We start from the raw sequence: 22,747 nt of genomic DNA on the forward strand, positions 1-22,747 counted from the left end.
TATCTTTTTCCTTAAATAATAATTTCGTTTGAAGTTTGCAAAACTGTCAAATTTGTAGTGCGTGTTAAAATCAGTGTAAAAATATGAGTAGATTCGTATTAAAAGACGAAAAAGAATCAATTCGTCGGCAAAAAACATCAATACTTTTTCCGTTGGAAAACGTTTGAGAAAAAACTATTGCCGGCTCGTCGACGGTACATCAATGTTTTGGTTCAATGGAAAACGCCATGGTACAATGGTTTTAATTTGAATTGCGAATTGCTCTCGTATTTAAAGATTGACACATAAAATTCATTAAATAACTTTTAAAAAAATTGTTTTTCAAAAAAAAAAATTAATTTTTTTGTTTAATCCAAAATAATTTTTTTTTTAAGTTTTCTTAGTTTTAATATCAGTATAAACCTTTTTATGTAAAAATTTTCATTAAATCGGTTGTGTCATTTTCATTAAGAAATCGGTTCTATGGCAAGTAGGTACCGTTAATAACGGTCCAAAAAATATTTTTCTTCTTTCAAAAGTGCGGCCTTATTTGCAGCAAAACATATTTTTTTCCAAAGCAAAATCGTTATCCGTTTTTGAGAAAATTGCAATATCTCGAAAACTTTATATTGGAGATATCCGTTGAAAAAGAGACATTAAAATAAAAAGGCAAAAAATAAAAAAAAACGGCTCTTGAAAATTACGTAGAAATCGTCTGTACCGAGTTTTTAGCAAATCTATCAATCCGTTTGAGCTCTTTTTTCCAATTCTTCAAACTGAAACTTATAACGGATACAGGGTACAATTATTGGCAGTGGCAACGATTGATGTCTCGATGCACGTATTATTGGCACCCCCTTTACTTTATATGAAACAATATATTGGCACCCCTTTTTAACCATAACCATTGCCTTTAAGCCAACCATCGTACTTATTTTACTTTTCAAAAGGGCCCCAAAATTCTTGTGTGCCCAAGGGCCCCAGGATAGTTAAAGACGGCCCTGTCCAAAACGCGTCTGAAACGCGTCCCAAACGCGTCTGAAACGCGCCCGAAACGCGTCCAAAACGCGTCCAAAAATTAAAAGAAGAGAAATCATTTTTTAAGCGATTTAAACGAATCGTAAGACTACAATACCTATATATGAACTCCAACCTTTTTATGAAATGAACACGCCTAATTTGTTAATATATGAAACTTTATCGCAAATAAATTCAGCGATATTTTTTTATAGGCCTCATTTAAACCAGGTCTACTCTGTGTGTTATAGTTATACCTACCTTAAAGCTTGGTCCACACTTTTGCTCAACACTCTTAATATTAAGTTTCAAATCTACATTCTGAACGCAGTTTAATCTTTATACACATTATTCTAACTGATGCATATAGGACATAATATCTGGAACATACACATCAGTTGAACCAGTTTAGACCGTATATTTCACGTGTTGATCAACCTGTTGCATACCCGTAAAGTTGAAAAATTAATTTTTAACGCAGCTGAAGCGATACGAAAAATTTTGAAGTCTCCAAAGTCAACAGCGAACATATTCATGCCTATTACAGAAGACGCAGTGACTCACTCCCCGGGAATCTACTCGATCCTCAACCGAATCAAATTTCAATCTGTGAACTCCCCGAGATGAACTGTATTATCGATCCACGAAAACACACTAAACTGCTTACTGACATATGTCATTGTTGACACTTACATAACCAAATGTCATTCTATCACTTCCGCACTTCTTTCACGCCGCAGTGCATCTGCGTCTTCGGTAATAGGCGTGAATATAAATAAACATATAAAAAAAACTCAATAAAAAACATCAAAAAATAAGTTTAGCAAAAACAAAACAAATTTAATTCCGTTCAAGATTTCGCTAACGAAATTTTGTAGGGAAAACTTCGTTTCGCTTCAGCTGCGTACTAGGCTTTAAAAAGAAAGGACTTCGCTTATTTTGTATGGGAAGTGGCCCTTGGTGAAATTGTCTGAAATTTTAGTATGTTGTTCTGTTGAAGCTCCTGATCAAAAGCCGATGTGCGCAGAAAGTCGAAAAATGGACAGTTTATAAGATAAAGGGTTTTTTCCGATGACTATCTCAAACTTTTTATAAGGGATATTAAAGGCTTAACTACATTGGCTCAAAAAGTGAAAAAGCACAAAAGTGAAAATTTTCAAACGCATTTTTGTATGGTTTTTCGGTCTAGAGAATTGAAATAAATGATGAAGAATGCTTATTTTTCCGTCCAAAAATCAATTTGTAAACTCTTTTTTACAAAAAAAATCCCGCTAACGAGAAAAAAAATGTTTTCACTTTTGTACTTTTTCAAAAAGTGGTGAATGTAGTTAAGCCTTAACTCTCTATATTGTGTTTTGGGCTATTTTTTATTGGAATCCATAGGTTTTTAGGGTCGCTGAAACCAAATCCGAAGTCCATCTGTGGATCATAACGGGGAGTTCACAGATTGAAATTTGATTCGGTTGCCGATCGAGTAGATTCCCGGGGACTGAGTCACTGCGTTTTCTGTAATTGTCATGATTTTTTAATTTTGTACATGCACGTGTAAACGAACATAAAATATTTTAATCATTGTGTTTCCTGTCCTTGTGTTGTAACCCTAATGTAATGTCGATAACTAATTCTCATTACCGACATACCACATGCGCCATCTATCAGAAACTAGCAAAATAAAGCCCATTATGACACTCACATTTGATTTGATGGCAGCTACCTACCAAACCACCTTACCGACACATTAGTTTGTGTGATTGCAATGCGAAGTGCGGGTCGCTGCTTCTAATTAGTAAACAAGTTTTTCACCGATTTTAGCGTAATTTTCTCAACTAAATCAAACAAATTGCCCATAAAAATGCACCTCAATATCTCCCCCGTCGATTTCCGATAAAATTTCATGTGCAAATCATAAATTGATCGTGTAAAATTCGATTGCAAAATACCGAAGGTGTTTTTTTTTTCTCCTATCCGCACACAAGTTTTTTCCCTACATATTTCTTCTATTCTTCTCTTTGGAGTTTTTTTTTTTTTTTTTTTTTTGATATTGTGTGTGCAAAATTTCTCAAGTGTCAAAGGAAGTAGTGAAATTTTGGTTAAAAACCATTTTAAAATTGTGAAAAAGTCCATTTGAATGATAGTTCAATAAAATCTGCATTGTTTGGAATAAAGTTTTGTTAATAAAATTCATTGTGCGGGCGATTTTTTTCACTTTACAGTAAAATCAATTCGGTGCGATGTATGTAACGCGGTAATCGCCGTCTGCCATAATGCCATCAAAGAGAGTTTTCACCAGTTCTAAGGTAGAGGTCGCTTCACTGTGCTGAGAGATTTCTTTTTTTTTTCTCAAAATTTCCCCAAGTTTATTATCTTTTTTTTTTTCATTCATTCACTCGTATATGAGTCGAATGAGTTTCTTTTACATTTATTTTTTTATTGTTGTATGTATTTAAATTCCCCTTTTGCATGTACCTGTGTAACTTTTTTTTTTTTTCATTCTTCGTTGTGCTGAAAAGAAAAATGTGTGTATAGAATTTATGGCGGTGGAAAAACCATAAAATAATTTTTATTGAGGGTTAACTATCATTATTAAAAATAATTATTATTTTAGGTAGATGAGAAAATAGGTGTGTGGCGTTTTAAAGCCGAAAAATTAATGACATTTTAATTTTTTTTTTCGCAATGGAATTTGGTCATTTTGTTGATATGCTAAATTGTACTAGAATTTGACGTTTGAGTGGCGTCTCTAGTACCATGTGAGTAATTTAAAGTGTTGCCAGCATACACATATTTTTGGAGTTTAAAAAAATTTCAAAACAGCAGGGGAAGAGTGATAAAAATACTGAAACATGTTTAGTGCAATGTTTATCAAATATAATTTATATTTTTTTTAGGCTGTGGGGTTTAAGAAGAGCGATATGTTTGATGTTTGGCAGTAGTCACAGAAAACTAAAGCACTTTCAGCCTTGACTTGAAATAGTCGAAACTGTCATCTATTAATTTGTTAAAAAAAAATCTCACTTGATTCTTTTTTTTGCCTTTTGTTTCTAATTTACGCTTAAGTGCAGAATTTTAATTACACACCTTCTTATAGAGAGTTAGCGATTTTCATACGAAAACGCCGTCTTTCTGACAGATAGATCTGTCAAAGCAAAGCTCAAAGTGGCATTTAACAGCCACCATAATCTGCAACAGGCAGTCAAAATAAGTCGGTGTAACAGATGTGATTGATTCTATGAGTTGGCCCTTTAACTCCAGCAAGTTGAACTTTTGTGACACTGAAGTTCCCCAGTTGCACTGAACCTTCATCGCCTGTTCTACGCCATGAGCTTGTCTTCCAAATCTTTTGTCTTATTGAGTGTGTTAAATCCACTGCCACATAAATTTGCTTGTCTTGTCTTGTGTCTTGTCTTGTTCAGCGAAAAAAAAAAAAATAAAACATTATTGAATCCTGAGCGACATTGCTCGATCTACAATTTCCGGAAACAAAACTCTGCACCTTGAAGATTCTCGCTAAGGCCAGATATGTCGCACGGCTAAAGTCAACTGGGGACCAATTCTGAGAGAGTTAGTTTTTCTGTGTACAGGAAAAAAAAAATAAATTGCCTTGCGAACAAGGCACTCTTACAGAAAAAATCACTCTTGCAGAATTGAGCCCCTGGACTCTTCTATGCGTTTTTCTGAATTGTTCATCGGTTAAGAACTCAGAACTCCTCGAGTTAATATGTCAATATGCATTTGCTGCATCTTAGTCATACGTCACTTTTAAATCCGCCGAGCTTGTGTCTTTCATAAAAATATTTTTTAGTTGACTGAATCTTACGTCTACGTGATTTAATTTATACTTATCACGGAATTCACTTTTATAAAACTTTTTTCCTACTCGTGTGCTCATGTCTTTAAAAATTTAGTAGGATCACACCATAATAATCCCATCTAATCGCTAGGTTCATTTATGTGGGTAAATGTCATTTTGACATTTGTCAAAAAGTAAATACGAAAAAAGTATAACTTCAAAAATCTGTTCGATGATATACTTTTGCTATATTGAAAAAGGAATTCAAAGCAGCTTTAAGTACTAAGAAGCAGATAAATATTTCCAAAGGAAAGCAGCTTATATCCACAGTACACATAAAAAGGTAATATATTCCGAACTGACATTGGTCGCCAGATTGTCAAAACATGACACTTTGGCGACCAATGTCAGCTACCGAATTCTTAATTGTTTAAAATATCGACGAAAAACGCACTAAAAACCGATAAACCACGCACACCAGTAATTTTTAAACAATTATTTACCATTTTCCGCGATGAAACGCGAAGAAAATTTGTTATTTTTCAATTTATAATATTTTTAAATGACATTTTATAAATTAAAACAAAAACAAATTTCCTGTTTACTGCGATTGAAATATAAAAATTAAAGGCCGACCTGACAGATTGGTGCCCATTTTTGACAAACAAATTTTGACAACGTTCGGAATATATTACCTTATTATGTGTACTGTGGCTTATATCAGGACTCACTTAAAACTCCTTTATACTACATTTTGCTTTTTTGAGACAAGCAACAAAATAGATTTTTAAAAAATGTTAACCTTAAAAAAAATGTATTATATTTTCCAATCCTGGCAACACTTTTTTCCAAATTTATTTGCCAGCAAATCTTTTTTTTTTTTACTTTTCCCGCTGACATTTCACTCCATCCATACAAAAAAAAAATAAAATCCAGTTCAATGTTTTTCAAAAAATCTACTACAATTTTTCTTACAGAAATGTATTCAAAAGAAAAAATTCCCCTCCAATTCTCTATCTACACACAATATTATACTTTCACACACATACTCATATACTATCTCACTCAAACGAAAAAAAAAAAAAAATGAGTTATATTTTCCCAGTTGAAGTAAAAAGCAAAATGGCGTCGCCTACTGCCAATTTTCTGATAGATCCAAATCAAAATAAAGCAAATTCTTCTTCTCCTCATCGTCCTCATGTCACTGATGAAGATATTTTTACTACACTCAATAATAATGTAAATCAAAATCAATTAAATGCTGCATTTGTTATAAATTACAGAAACAATATAAATCTCAACGACGATCATCATCTAAAACAACAACAACAACAACAACAGGGTCAACAATCTTCTATTGGCATTGAACAACAACTAAATAATAAAAGTAGTAGCAGCAGCAGCAAAAGCGACGACCCACTAACTTTGTCATCCACAATATCCACTTCGTCGTCGTGGTCGTCTCCGTCGTCGTCGTCGTTGTCATCAACAACAACTAAAACTAATTTCATCGACAGTGACCTCAAAAATAGTGTTTTTCCTTCTTCTTCTTCTTCTTCATCATCTCGTGAGTTAAATAATAATAATATAATTTTTGATAATTTAAAAAATAGCATAAACACAACAACAACAACAAAAAGTGCTCCTTTAAAAGTAACAACTGGACAAATTAAAGAAGAAGAAGTAGAATTTGTGAACTTTGTTCCTCAACAGGTGGAGGAACTAATAACATCCACCAAATTGTCTAACCCAAATCAGCTTGCTGCTGGTGGGCAAATAATAGTTTCTTCCTCGTCGTCAACTGACACAATCCAAACAATAAAACGGAATATGCCAAAGAGCAATGAACCGATTAAGATAGCTTTCTCAGCATCGCATCAACAACAACCACAACAGCAACAGGCTCAACAACAACAGCCTCAACAACAGCAACTCCAACAACAACAACAACACCAACAACAACACACTACACAATATCAACTCTCGAATAATAGCTTCATTAGAACCACCAAAATACCAACTAGCATGAATTCGAGCGGCGGCAACCAACAATCAGCGACTGGCGGGAATCGGATTACCTTTACCAGTCAGTCGCTACCAAATGGCACAATCAATATAGCCTCGCAAAGTCAGGCTGCTTCTATTTTGCAAGCTGTTTCCACAGCTCAACTGCCCAATACAACAACAATTAAGACGATAACATCGGCTAGTGGCTTGCAACAACATCATCAACAACAGCAGCAGCAGCATCAACAGCAACAACAACAGCAGCAGAATTCACAAACAGTAGGTGCAACACAAACTTTGGTAATTAAAAATCACGCAGTCTCCCTGCCGGCGGGCTTAGTCTCTAGTGCACCAGGAATTGTAACTATGACCAAAACTATTAATCAGGTATTATTCCCCTATAAATCTCACACAAATGCTAGAGCAAAAATTATCCTTTAAAGTCTACAAAGAACCCTTAAAATAGAAACTCCTTGGTTAAAATGTAGATTATCCACTTTGTGCGATGCTAGAGAGTAGACGGACACAACCGTAGAGAGTAGTTTCGTAGCTGTTAGAGTCTTGCCATGTCCATAATTTGCGAATACGCGTATGTAGTTGGGTGGGTCAAAAAAATTCAAATTCTTTTTTTGATTGTATGTTCCGAAAAATCGATTGCTGGACACCTCTAGAATATATTCACCAAATATAAGCTCTTCCCATCGCAATTTTCCATTTTTACATCAATCCTCTACTAAAATAAAATCATTTTTTTATAAATCGGTTTTTTAGCACATTTCTTTACATATTCTTGTAGGAAATTGAACACTCTACAAAAAAGGCCTTCTACACTTTTTTCGTTTATTAAACCGTTTAAAAGATATTTGAGGTCCAAAAATTGAGAAAATCTTTAAAAACTCGTTTTTGTTCTTAAATTTTTAACAAATTGAAAAATTATATTAATTAAACGGGCAAGACATATTCTTGTAGAAAACAGATCAATTTCCTAAAAGAATATGCAAAGAAATTAGCTAAAAAGCCGATTTATAAAACAATGATTTTATTTTAGTAGAAGATTGATGTAAAAATGGAAAATTGCAAAGATAATACATATATAAATTCCCATTAATAAAGAGCTCATATTTGGTGAATATATTATTCTAAAGGTGTCTAGCAATCGATTTTTGGAGTATAAAATAAAAAAAAAAATTCGATTTTTTTTTGACCCACCCTAATGTGTAGTTTAATTTTTTTGTTGATGTTGTAATGCTCGTAGTTTTTTTACTTTTTTGAAAAAAAAAAAAAAATCAAAATTAAAAAAAAATCGTTGATAGTTGGAAATGGTTTATAATATCATTTTTTGTTTAAAATATCTTTTTAGAAGAATTCTAGTTCGTGAAACATTTAAATTTTATTTTGTAGTTTTTTTTCTTCTCCAAATTTTATGTAAATCGGTTGTGTCTAGCAAAATTGAATATTTTTTTTTTTTTAGATTTCTTACAGAAAAACCTTTTTAGATTTTTTGCTTGTAGTTAGCCCATAGCTTATGGAAATATTATTTATTTATTCATTTATTATATTTTATTAAAATGTTGCTTTAACGCTTTGCTTTATTATTTTATTTATTAGAATATTTAAATAGAACTTATTGAACTGCTTTAAGCTTATATTGCCTTTTTTTTTTTTAATACACGATCCCTAACAAAAATATATTTTAGGTTATTTCTTTTCGAAAACTGTATTTAGCTGTTTTTGAATTGGAAACGGCGAACATTGTGTAGTAAGAATTTAAATCTTAACAATTTCTTTTTAAGCTTTAATTATATATTTTAAATCTAAGTTATATCCATGACCGCAAGCTTCCTTTAAAGTTGGCGAAAATAACTTTCCTACTTGTAGCTTAGTGATGTATTGTATTATGTTGAGCGTACCTACATACATACATCATGCCTTTTTTTGTAAGGATAAAATAAAATCACGACTAATTCGCAAGTACTTGCTCTCTTTGATAAAGTTGAATTCTAAAATATTATTAAAAAATAAACGGTTTTAGTTTCTAACATGAAAACTATAAGACCAAGAGCCCGAAGAAGGGTTTGGGTGAATGTTGTGTATAAGGTAAACTTTTTGCTACCCGTATTGGGGACATTTGAAAATTATTTACAATTTATAATGAACGATGGAATATTTATGAATTCCTTCGCCCGCCATATGAACTTAAAGATTAAGTTTTTGGGTGAATCTTATGGTAAACAGAAAACTATAAAAGCGTCTGAATTAAATTGTTTGGTATCGCCAAAGAATGATCTATCTTGGTCCAAGCTATATTGCAGTTAAATTTAAAAATGCTCCCATTGCAAAATAAAACTTGTAAATCTCATACAAACACTTTAAAGACCATTTCAAAAATATCAAAAATTGAATGTTATTACTCACCCTAGGTCTATATGTAGGAAAATAGTACATTTTTGGAATCACTTTTCAACAGTGCTTTTGTTTTCCGATCCGGAATTTTTTGGCTGAGATCAAATTTAAAGAATGATTTAAAAAATTATCCAATCGCATATAACATGTGTTGAAAAAAGTGATCTCGACGTGATTTTATGATTCCCATTATAATTGAAGATCAACTTAAATGTTTTGAAAATCATATAACTATTTACTTTAAAAATATTTTTAAAAGTAATTTCTCCAACACGAGTTAAGAAACATACAATTGTAATTATGTCCTAAGAAATGCCGCTCACAGTCAGATGGGTTTTACATAATAGCGCTCCATTTTTATTAATCAAGACAAAAATAAGTGGTTTTTGTGATTTTTTTTGAGCTGCCACTTGCTGGAGAACAAAAAAGTAATTTAAAATTTTTGTAAGTTAAGTAATTTTTTGCTATAAAATTACATTAGAAAGGGTTGAGAAAATATGATTTCATGGGAAAAACTGTTCAATAAGGGTAAGACACCCATTTCAAAATCATACAAGTCGTTTTCGAGATACCAAAATTATACCTAGGCATTTGACTGACAGGTTCTACGTTATCGTGCGATACCTGTAAAGAAATTAAAACAAATTTAACAGGGTGATTTTTAATACACAGGTTGGTATCCACTACACCCATTATAGTAGATCAAAGGTAACAAAAACGGAGTCTTCGTTTCTATCTCAAAAACAGTAGGGTTAAAAAAATGGTTACAAACTTGTAGCTGAGTTTAATTTACATACAATTGTCCTCAAAAGTTTAATTTGCACATTCCTACAGTGCAAATATTGGGCGGATTTTCTTTCATTTTTTTTATTTTGTTCGAAAAACAAATTTAAAACAAATACTTGTGTACTTTATTTTTTGCGTTTAAAATTCAAAATGAGTAAATACTCAGTTTTAGAAAAAACACGGCTCATTATGAGATAGGTTTTGTTTTAAAAGTATAAAATTAGCCCATTTCTGCTTGATTAAGTTAATGTTGAATGAATCCATTAACTTTATTCATTTTCAAACCCAAAATCCTGAACCAAAGAAAAGTATTAATAACAAAGATTCCCTTTGCTTTGGAAAATTACCTTATTAAGTTAAGTTGCTGCTTCGCAAGCTAGACTTCTTTATTCCCTAGCATTGTCCGATTTAGAGAAAAAACATGAAGAATTCAAAATTATCAGATTGCAAATTTATTGTAAAACGTTCTCTTCTTAGACGAAATGGATCGTTCTTATCTTTATTTCACATTTTGTACTTTTTTGTCTTAAGAAACATAAAACCTTTATATATTTTTTTTCTTTTAGAAATATACAATGTTAATCTAATAGGTGTGCACTTTTGACTCTTTCGCTGTAGAGGTTGCAGACTGCATGTGTAAAAAATAAAATAAAACGAAATAAATAAAAAATAACATTTCGTCTAGTTCTATCTTTTATAAAAAAAAAAGAATAACAATTTAAAAAAAAAATTTTAATAAAACTGATTCAGATTTTCTAATGAAATATAATCTGCTTGTACAGGGTAATCAACAGAATATTTTAGGAACTTCAATGATTCCAGCTAGTGTAGTTGTAGGAATGCGCCCACAGGGACAAAATCAACATAAAAACGTTGGCACGGGCACACTTGGACGTATGGTTATTGGCGGACAGCATATGGTTGGAACAAGACCATCTAGCCCAGCGGTAAATTTAAATTCAATTTTTTTTTATAAACATTAAAGAAATAATTTTGTTTTTATTTATAATTTAGATAACGTTAAGTACACTTACACCAGGACAAACAGGACCAGCCTTAATACTGAAAACAGAAAATGGATTCCAGCTGCTGCGCGTCGGAACGGCCCCATCGAATCCAGTAAATCAAAACATGGGAGCCAACTCATCGAATCCCACAATTCGCTTGCAAACAGTTCCAGCTGCTGTAAGTAGATTTACAGGGCCACCTTTAGCACTACGTAAAACGATTGTAAGGTCCTCAGCACAGCATCAGAAACAGAAACAAAATGTAATTCGATAAACTCAAGCATTCCATTTTTTTTAATATAAATAATCTTCAATTGCATATACATATTTTTACTATTCTGTCTCTCTTATATATTTTTTTGTTCTTTAAGTTTTTGATTGTTTGAAAATCCTTTCTTTCTCTATGACTACGGAGTATCTTCATCTCCGTTATGTTAATGAGAGATTAATTTTTAATTTAATTAATGAATTATGTGATTGTGCAACCAATATTGATGTATTGATTTCTACATTGAGATTGCATTTTTGTTGCTTAAATATAATATTTTGGAGAGAGATAAATAATTTTTGTTAATTCCTATCTTTTGAATTGATTGAAGAGTATTCATATATTTTTCTTTTTTTTTTATCGTAATCATTGTAAATGGATTCGATTTCCTATATTTTCGGTTGAGTTTTTTTTTTTTTGTTTGCTTTTGAACTTGTTGCCGCCGCACTTGTGTATGCACACTTCTATATTGATATATATTTATGTTTTTTAAACTTTTAGTTTGAAGTACTTTACTATTTTTTTTTTTTCTTTTTGGTACACTCTTTGGTGATTCCTTTTCTCCACATTATGAAAAAAGGATACAAATTGCATGCGAAAAAAAGTAAAAGTTCATATCTATTATTTTTTATCTTCAAATGGACTGTAGATTGAAGTTACAAAAAAAACAAAATTATATTTTCAAGTAAAATATTTATTGTTTTATTTTGGAAATGAAATCAACAAAAAATCTTTAGCATTTCAGTTACATTTTGATTTACTGTTTCTTATATTATGAATATAATTTTTGATAAAAAAATATGCGCCTTATGTGGGTAGTGCTAAATTACATTTTTAGTTATTTTTATGTTTATTTTTTGTTCTGTAATGTTTTCTGTGTGGAATGAAATGAAAATAAAAAATTCACAATATTTTTATCAAAACATGTAATAAAGAACTAGTTGTTCTTTCGGAGAAGTTTAAATGTTCTCTTAAAAATAAGATGAAGATCTATCTTAATTCGTAGGGATTTCAATGCGTATAGCCGGTTTCTTCGTCGTAATTTTAATCAATTATTAAATTTGTATACGCTGATTCGGCTTCTTTTTCTTTCCTTGCATCGCATCAAAAAGTTGATTTTTTTCATCGGCAGCGTTCATGTCCTTGGCTTTATCTTCAGGCAAAGTTTCCATTTATTCAATTTATCCTGCAATTTTCTTGGCAAAAGCCTTTTGAACTTTCACTTCAGCTTCAATTATTTCTTCTTTGTTAAGAAGATCCGATAGCTATTTGACTTGTTTTTCGATCAATTTCTCATTCTCCCTACCAATTGATTCCATATCCTTGACCACCTCATTAGAACTAATTTCGTGCAATAGTTTTACCGCCGGAAGCAAAATTTCTAAGTATGTAATTGGAAACGCAAAGTGTTACTTCTTACTACGGTTTGCAATTCAAGCAGTATGAACAATTTCAGTTGGATCTTTGAATTTCTGGAAGAGTTTTGCAAATGCTTTATCTTTCTCACAGTATTGCACCGACATTTCGTCAAGAGTTTTCATAGTTCTATTCAAGAACTTTGCCATATCAAGTTTTACTGTCATATTGTTCTTTAATTTGTCTTCAATATCTTGATTGGTCTGGACAGTCGATGATAACATTTTAGGGAAAAACTTAATGAAAACTGGTAACAAAAGTTCCAATAATAAGGAAAATCGATAACGTTAACAATCGGAACAGATTCGAAGTTGTCTTCACATGATTCTAAGTTGTTTCAAAATATACAAGAACAAGAATGTTATCAGCTGTAATCAATCATTGATCCTAAACTGAAAGTAAAAAAATAAAAATACGACTTGAATTTAGTAATCGGCCTGATTGTAACCTTCTATGATGCCAGCTTGTTATTCATTTTTTACTTTTCAGATAAAAACTAAACAACCGTCGAATCTTTAACGTTCAATATCAATTTGACTGATTTAAAATTTGTTCGTAGGCAAGTTTTGAACCGCATTTAAAAAACTCGTATTTAGACAAATTTTGTTGATCAAAATTGACGGAATGTTTATACTGACAGCCTGGCTTTCTCACTCCCATTCAGTTTGTACTCAAGACGCTCATATTATTCCTTTTGCAAACCTTGTGTCACATATTTAAAACTTCCTCGATTGGATCCATTATATTCCTAGTCTATTGTGGAATGTAAATTTGTAAAATCCAAATTGATGAGTCTTTTCTTCTATTGATTTCACTGGCCAACAATTTTCAACTTTTTAAAATTTTCCAGAACGGTTCAGTTTTTAAAATAAAAATTAAAAAAAAAATTTTAAATAAAAAAAAAATTGTATGAATTTCTACATGAATATGAATATTTTGAAAACTAGAGCTGAGAGAAAAAACTAATGTTATTTTTGGGACATCACTTATGTCTTAACTAAGAAACATGTTCAAAGCCCATTACAATTATAAAAGATTTACGTACACAGTCGTTAAATATAAATTTGTTTTCTATTATCATCCATTTCAAACTTCCTCTAGTTGAACTGCAATCTGCAGAACATGCAAATCATTTTGAATCTTCACTCGAACCAAACATTTCACTTTCCATCAGGCTCTAGGCTAGGGCTTCAGCCATTTAATTTTATTTCAAATTCAATACAAGTATGCTATGACATAGTATGCATATTTTTGAATTTTTCAAAAATCACATTTCTTCCACACAGAATCAACATTAAGAAAGAATTATTAATAAATTATTGCTTATTATTTTGCAATCTATTTTTATAATTATAATCAAAGGTATTGAAAATATATACAAACTTTGATTTGTTGTGTAGTAAAAGTTGTAGTCTACAGAAATTTTTGTTTTTGTTAACATTTAAATAAATTGAATTTTTGTGATACACTTCAGTCAATGGCAGCGACATCGTCCAACAATATTATTGTTAATTCAGTGTCTGGCTCAAATGCAGCTCAGTGTTATACAAGCCAAGCGAATATCTCATTGCAACAGCATCCAACATCCACAGCGTCTGTGGCTCCAATAACTGCCATTCAACATCATCAAATTCAACAGCAGCAACAACAACAGCATCAGCAACAGCAGCAGCAACAACAACAAACAACGCAACAGCAAATAACACAAATCGTTCAGCAGCAACAACAGCATCAACAACAACAACAGCAACAACAGCAGCAGCAACAACAACAGCAGCAGCAACAAGCTACAATTATCAATAATGTATCGAACAACCAAGTAACCACGACTACCACACAAAATACGGTTGCTCAGGTAAAAAAAAATTAAGATCATACCCCAAAAGGATGATTTTGTTCACAATTTTTCTTTCTTTTGATTCAGGGAAATACCAAAGAGAAATGTCGAAAGTTTTTAGCAAATTTGATAGAATTATCAACCCGAGAACCCAAACCCGTGGAAAAGAACGTGCGAACTCTCATCCAAGAACTGGTTGATGCCAATGTTGAACCAGAAGAGTTCTGTGATAGGCTTGAGCGTTTATTAAATGCAAGTCCTCAACCTTGTTTAATTGGATTTCTGAAGGTAATTCATACTTTATATCATTTGAAGAGAAAAAAAAACTCATATTTTTCTGTTTCCTTGATCCTTTAGAAAAGCCTACCGCTTCTGCGGCAGTCATTGTTCACGAAAGAACTCGTTATCGAAGGAATTAAACCACCACCGCAACATGTTGTTGGTATGATTGGATCGACAACGCTAACGCATCAATTACCTGTAAGAATTTTTGTTTTTTTAACAAATTTACAAAAACATAGAATTGACTTTATATTTTGTAAAATTCAAGAAAATTCAAGCGCAGATCCGTCCCATAAGCCAACAAACAACAACCATCGGTCAAACTCAGGTCCGAATGATATCACCGGCCGCTGCGCGACCAGTTGGTCATACGACAATAACAAAACAACAGACCGGTGGTATTCGGATCCAAGGACCACTCCAAACCAGTGGTCCGCGGTTGGTGAATGCTCAAATACGCCAAGTCAATGCGAGTAATACAACAAATATGCAAAATAATCCACCTCAAATGCAGCCTGTCTCACAACCGGTAAATAAAAAACTTGATTGGAATTCTTTAGAAAAAGTTTAAAACTTCTTTTTTTAAACTTTTTTAGAATATTGTTCAAATTCGAACGCCGACAGCGCATGTTAATCGCTCACCAGCAACCGTTCAAATCCGCACATCGGCGCCGGTTTCGAAAACGAAAAACGCTGGTGGCGTAACGCACGTCAAAGTTGGCCAAACGCAGATCAAAGCAATTGGAACACCTCAAACACTGCACCAACAACAAATAACACCATCTCTGACGTCAACAGCAAATATCACTACCACACCAATGTCCCAAACCAATAGTCTAGCATCATCATCATCAATAGCAAGCAGTGGTCCACAATCCACCACTGGAGGAGGAGTATCATTGTTAAGCTCAACGAATTCCAATTTATCATCAGCAGCATCAACATCCATCTCGACACCAACTGCCACCGCGATTGCTGCACCACCTCCATCAACTAATAACTCTGCCCCATCGAATATAAATTCTTTTAGTTCAGTTGGTGGTCCTGCTGCAACAGCAATTAGCACTGGAAATAGTGGCAATGTTGCCACTCCAATGGTTAACTCAACAACATCGGGCACAATAGTTGCGAATGCGACGACTAACAAAATTGTTACTGTTAAGGCACAAGTATCCCAATCCGGTAGCAAGGCGTCGAGTAAAAAGAAACAACAACAAGAGGAGAAGGCCGCCACAACGGCATCGTCGTTTTTTCAACAACCCTCCATATCAATGTCATCGTCCATGTATGGAGATGATGATATCAATGATGTCGCTGCGATGGGTGGTGTAAATTTGGCCGAAGAGTCGCAACGTATTTTGGGCTCTACGGAAAATATTGGCACACAAATTCGATCGTGTAAGGATGAGGTGTTTCTGCATTTGCCAGTGCTACAGAATCGAATTCGTGCTATGGTTGCGGAGAGAGGACTCGAAGAGCCAAGTCAAGACGTGGCCGTGTTGATTTCACATGCGTGTCAAGAAAGGCTGAAAAATATTGTTGAAAAATTAGCTGTGATAGCGGAGCACAGGATTGATATTATCAAAGTAATGTTTTTTTTTTTAAATTTATTATTTTCTAAATGATATAATTTAATTAATTATTTTTGTTGCATTTCTAGCTGGATCCAAGGTATGAAGTAACTAAAGATGTTCGTGGACAAATTAAGTTTCTCGAAGAACTGGACAAGGCTGAACAAAAACGACATGAGGAACAAGAAAGAGAAATGCTGTTGAGAGCAGCAAAATCTCGATCGAAAATGGAGGATCCTGAACAACTTAAGCTTAAACAAAAGGTAAATTAGATTTAAAATTTAATTTTTTTATATTGTTAGAAGTTTAGTCAAATTTTATTTTTTTTTGATAAATAAGAACAAGTTTAAAGGTTGACATGATTTTTGGGACTGATTTCTTATTGAAATCATTGAAAAAGTTCCATGGACGTTATTTATAAGTTCCAAATTCTATGAAGTTTTTCATAAAATGTGTTAGAATAAACAGGTTATCTATTTATGTAAAATATTAAAAATTTATTATTTTCGAGGAAACATCAAGGTTAACAAGGTTAACTAACCCCTGCCTTAAAAAAAGGACGTTTTCAAAAATTTCCTCCAATCAAAATTTTTTTTTTATACATGCGAAAGCAGATATTTTTGGATTAAAGTCTCGAAACATGTTTTGGTTTCATATACGAGTTCACAATGAACAGGCCTATCTATTTATGTAAAAAATTAAAAATTAATTTTTTTTCGGATTTTCGAGAAAAAAATAAAGGTTAACCCTTTGCCTAAAAAATTGACGTTTTCAAAAACTTCCTCCAAATCAATCGAGTCATCAAAAGAAAGGTCTTCTTAAGCTCTATTCATAGCTGAAAGCCAAAAGATTCTCGAAGGTCTGGTTACTAACAATTGAAATATTTTGCTCCAAAAATCCTCGATTTTTATTATCAATTATCGGCTATCGCGTTGATTTCACCCTTTACTTTTCTATCAAATCATTGTGTCCAACTCATACTCTGTAGTCTTTACATACATAATGGTATTTATTCTCGCCCATTGACATCACTCATATGATGGGATATACATATAAAAATGATTATTTAAGTGTCCCTGAGCCCTGACCCATGTTAACAGAAATTGCTCTGTTAACACTATTGACAAAAACTTTGTTGAAGACTTTATTTATAGACAAAATATCAGCCTTTGTTCCTGCGTTTAAATTAAATTAATATATTATCTGAGTCTTCATGTGTCCAATTTTAAACTGGGTCTTCTTTTCTTGCCCATGCAAATTTGGTTTCGTTCTAAAGTAAAAAAAAAACTTTAAAAGCTAATTCTTTGCCGCCGGGTACAATGGGGTTAATTCACAAAATTGCACTTTTTTGGTTTCGATGAAATAAAAATAACCCCTTTTTTCTCTTTTATTTGGTATCAAAAACATAAATTGAGAACAACTCTTTCTTATAAAAATAAGAGGATCAATGCTCAAAAATGCATCGATTAGCTCAACTTCGCATTTTGTGGCAAACTATCATTTATGACTTAACCCCTTTGTACCCAGCTGCAAAGAATTATTGATAATTTTTTATTTTATTACTAAGTATTGAAATTATACTTTAAAATTGCATAAGCTGTTTCGTCATAAGGTTTAAATTCAGCGGATTAGAAATCTTTCGAAAAACTCAGTGAAAGCTCTTAAACCAACCCTTTGCTTTTTTGCAATAAGCTCTTCTTTTTTGGCGACGATTCTTTTAATGCATTATTAAGTAGAGGTTCTGAGCTTGTAATTATATAAATGCTCATCATTGAGACTTTTCACCAGTTTACATGTGGTTGTTATAGGGTTTTGTTCAACTTTTCGCTTAAAAATATACCAAGTGAGTTAATTTCGCATACCACTCCCGTCCAGTATTTATTTTTTTGTTTGCATAGGAAGGTCGTGGTACTCTAAGCTTTATGGCATAAAGCACGCCGTGCTTTAGCGTTTAGCGTATTTGTGAAGACGTTTTAACTTGGTTTACATGATTCCAGTAACGGCTTGTGAGTTATCGAACTGGTGGTTCACTTTCCTTTTAATTCAATATTAGGGAAATTCTGTTTTATACTTCCATACCGAAAAGAGCTTGTAAAAGGCTTACAACAGTTTTTTTTTTTTAATTAATCTAATTCAATTTAATTTAAGTGAATACAAATTTATTAGTATATGATATACATAATAAGAGACTTTAATTTCAATATAAACGATTACTAGACTTTATACTTAAAATAATAACTGAAATTAAAATCTCTAACTGTTTCAATTAGATAAAAAACTCCTGTTATCACAACGGTCCAATAAAGTGTGTCAATTATTTTTCCATTTCAACCTAACCTACCGAAGCTGAAGTAAAAGTTAGTTAAACTTATAATGCAGCGATTTTCTTGCTTAAACTACAGCTGTACTATTACATACCATATAGCAGAGATTGAAAGAAAACCTTGGGTCTTTAAAATAACACTCTTTTTGAGATTTATTTTTATGATCCCTTAGTAACGGATCTACCCACAAAGTATTTTTGTTTCGGCTTACCTCAGTTGGTATTTAAGGTTTTGGTTAACAGGCGATAATTTATCGCTGAGAAAAGAAACTTTTAATTTAAATTGGAAAATTTTAATTGTTCAATGCAGTTCCATCAAAACAAATAACAGTTTTGTCTTCTTTGAATATCCTTTTTTGAGAACCCCATAACACAGGCCACACTTGCGCCATCCCCAGTACCACAAATCAATGACCCCACGTTCCACTGCCACATTAAACATGCAACTTAGCACACCAAATGCATTATGCTACGTCCATTATGCCAAACATCGTACGCATCGGATTGTGCCACAAAATAGACATTTAAGACATTAAAAATATCAAAGAAATTGACCACATTTGATTTTTTTTAATTGAAAACGTTTGTGTTTCGTTTATTTTTTTTTTATTTTTAACTGGTGATATTTTTAAATAGATTAACAATATTATAGATTAGATTCGATTTATTATTTGATTTAAGTTTACAATTAACATAACAAAGTTTTTCTTTACAAAATCGTTTAAGCATGGCTTTGCCCTCTGACCGGTGATTTTTATACGGTTTATTCAAAATTTCCAGATTGAATTTAAATAACTCCTTTCAAAATAGCTCTTTTTAAAATATTTTGACTATGATTAATCTTAAAAAAAAAATTTTTACTTTTTTATTACTTCAGGCTAAAGAAATGCAAAAAGCCGAAATGGAAGAGCTGCGGCAACGTGACGCGAATATGACAGCGTTACAAGCTATCGGACCAAGGAAAAAACTGAAATTAGATGGCGATGTTACAACAATAGGGGCAGTAAGTATTTTAATAAAATCTATTAACAAATGGAAAACGAATTTCTAAAAAATGTTTATTCCATTCTAGCAATCGGGAAATACAGGAACTGGTACAACTGGCATATCACCAGCTCCATCAAGGCCGCGCATCAAACGTGTCAATCTGAGAGACATGCTCTTCTTTATGGAACAAGAACGTGAAACGTGTAGAAGTCAAACGCTATATAAAGCGTATCTTAAGTGATCTATAGTTTACTTGTTAACATCATTTCCAAACACAAAAATCTTAGTTGTTATTTTCGCACGCAATATTTTTTTTTTTTTGTATCTTTATTATTTTTTTGAAAAACATACAAAGATTTGATTTAATTATTATTATTTTTTTTTCTATTTCTGATGTTCTCTTAATTGATTGATCCATCCTTTACTCGAGACAACACACTCGATTCTTGTTTTAAACTGAGAAAGAAAAAGCAAATGATTAAGTTCAAATATCTTGTTGTACAAGGCGAAAACAGTATGTTTATTTCCAAAAAACTATTTTTTGAAGTACATATAAAGAAAAAAACAATTGGTCATATTGTTTCAAATTCATTCGCTTTATTCCACAAAAATTAAGAAAAACAAAACAAGCAATCAAATTTTAGCTGCTCTCCGGGGAGCTTCATAAATCCTTCTTTCAAATTCAATTCTGTTGTAAATATTTCTATCTTATCGGGAATTATTTTCTTTTTTTATTTCGCAAATTTTTCTTTATTTTTGTTTTGTAATCTCTTCTCTTGATGTGCTCTTTTATTTTTTTTTATTTTCTTCATCTTCCTAAACTCTGAATGTGTGTTTAAAAAATTAAAAATATTTGCGAAGATTTTTTTATATTATTATAATAGTAATGTATGGCCTTATAACAAAGTATTTAAATTAACTCTTATTTAATAAAAAAATAAAAAAACAAAACAAAAATAAGTAGAAGAGAACGAAAATGATGTCTGAATGTAGAGGAGTAAATTTAAAAAAAAATCTAATTTTCTTCTGGGGAGGTGTTTAGTTCACATTTCGACAAAAAAATTATTTTATTTTTTTTATATAAATAATTTCTTATCAATACCATGTATAGACATAATATTACTTTATAGTGTTTCAATGGTTTTAAACCAGAAAAATTAAAATTAAAAAAAAAAAAAAAAACTATACATAAAATACATATTAATATTAAATTAAATATATTAAAGCAAATGTTATTTTCTTATTTCATAAAAATTATAAAATATACTAAACAAATAAATAATAATATACAAAATGAATCAAAGAAAAAAAATAAAATTAACATTTTAAATGTGGCTACTGCCGATTTAACATGTATAACATAAAAATGTGTTGAAAATAAGTAAAAAAATTAGAAATAAAAATCAACCCGAAAAAAAAACAAACAATTTTAAACTTAATCTGTAAATTATTTTAGATATCCATCAACCACGGTTAGTTTAACACATTAACAACAATAATAAATGCAAAAAAAAGGATTGAAATTATGAAATAAAGTTGACACATTTTTTTTAGGTTATATTTATATAAATATAAAAAATAATTAAAAAATAAACACCGAATTACGGATAACATTAAATACATAAAATAAAATTAAAAAAAAAAAAAAAACAAAAAATTAAATTTAGCAAGTCTTTAAAATATAATAAAAATACAACATACTGTAACTAAGTTTTGTAATTAACCGCGAAAAACAATTTTTATTAAGTTAAATTAAAAAAAAAAAGAAAATGAAAAAAAAAATCAACAACAAAAAATATGTAGAAATACCCTAAATAAATTAAGATAAAAATAAAAAAACAAAATGAAAAAAAAAAAAACAAAAAACAAAAAATATATATACAACAATTCTGAAACGAAATGTGGTTTGCATAAGTTTTAATTATAAGTTATGTACAATTGTATTTCAAAAACAATAGGTAAAAATTAAAGAAAACAAAGAAAAAATTAAATTAATATTTTTATTTTTTTATACTCTATTCGGTACGGGTAGCTGGTTGAAATTAAATCTGTTTCTCTATGAAGCGCTTTAAGGGTTGTCGTATTAAGGTTAATAAATCACTTATTCGAACTTTAAAATAGGAAGAATTGAATTGAAAAGTGCCAAATCGATCGAATCAGTATTAAGGTCGGAATTGTCCACATTTGGACCAATAGGTATGTGTGGAAGAGTCATGCAAAATTGGCACTATGGACTCAACAACTGCAAACGGACACTTGTAAATAAGATAACCAAAATATGCTTTATTGATCAGAAAAAAATCTACAGGTAATTCAAGAAGATTTTTTGCACAACAAAAGGTAACCGTAATGAGGTTGTGAAAGAAATGTGACTTATGCGAGGTTGTGATTGGACAGTTAATTTTTTTTCCAAATGGAAAAGTTAATACGCAATAAAGCAGACATTAATAAGCCAGAAACTACAGTTGAAACTCGATTAACCTTGATGGTTGGAAGCGAGCCCTTTACGGATAATCGAAAATCCCGAATCGAACTTTCTTTTCTCGAACAATTTGTATGTATTTAAGTTTTTATAAACAAAATATTAAAAACGATAACAAACATAAAAATGTCGAAAAAGAATGTCAAATATTTTCATCACGGATAAAAGAGCGTCCCGATTAATCGAACCCCGGATAATCGAGTTTCAACAGTTGATCGGCCTCATCGAGGTAACTGCTGGAGCGGAAAATTCTACGATTGCTTCGAGGTGTGTTTGCGACAGGTAAAAACTGTCCGATTCGTATGAAATCGGAAAAAAATTCCGCTCCGACGGATACTTCAATAGGGCCGAATATTTGAATAAAATATTAAGGATTTTGTTTTTCTCAACGTCATTGACTTGTTTATACATATTGTATACACAAACACATATCCGACAGTGGGTGCTTGTAAATTAATTGCAAGCCAAAATTAAAGAAAAGTTCGGGCAAATGTACGATACGAATGAAATTCGTGATAAGAATTTCATTCGTATCGTATAGATTTGCTACGCATCCCAAGAAAAAACGAGCACAGAAACCTTTCATTTTTCA

The 22,747-nt window shown here is 31.5% G+C and overlaps 1 protein-coding gene across 3 annotated transcripts; it reads left to right on the forward strand.

Moving 5' to 3' along the window:
* The first annotated feature begins 6,359 nt into the window (after positions 1 to 6,359).
* LOC129912248 (transcription initiation factor TFIID subunit 4) lies at positions 6,360 to 21,093 on the forward strand. Of its 3 annotated transcripts, none has more exons than XM_055990400.1 (11): positions 6,360 to 7,180; positions 10,765 to 10,929; positions 10,997 to 11,167; positions 14,148 to 14,528; positions 14,598 to 14,798; positions 14,868 to 14,990; positions 15,061 to 15,321; positions 15,389 to 16,378; positions 16,453 to 16,626; positions 19,564 to 19,689; positions 19,759 to 21,093. In XM_055990400.1, exons 1-11 carry the CDS (start codon positions 6,617 to 6,619, stop codon positions 19,912 to 19,914), a joined length of 3,312 nt encoding a protein of 1,103 aa, XP_055846375.1. In that variant the 5' UTR covers positions 6,360 to 6,616; the 3' UTR covers positions 19,915 to 21,093. The 3 variants fall into 3 exon arrangements, with proteins under 3 accessions (XP_055846375.1, XP_055846376.1, XP_055846377.1); XM_055990401.1 differs by having other exon boundaries at positions 6,360 to 7,093; positions 10,997 to 11,251; XM_055990402.1 differs by having other exon boundaries at positions 6,360 to 7,072; positions 10,997 to 11,251.
* The last annotated feature ends 1,654 nt before the right edge of the window (positions 21,094 to 22,747 follow it).

This window comes from Episyrphus balteatus, chromosome 2 (assembly GCF_945859705.1).
Source record: "Episyrphus balteatus chromosome 2, idEpiBalt1.1, whole genome shotgun sequence".
Taxonomy (NCBI): Eukaryota; Metazoa; Arthropoda; class Insecta; order Diptera; family Syrphidae; genus Episyrphus; species Episyrphus balteatus.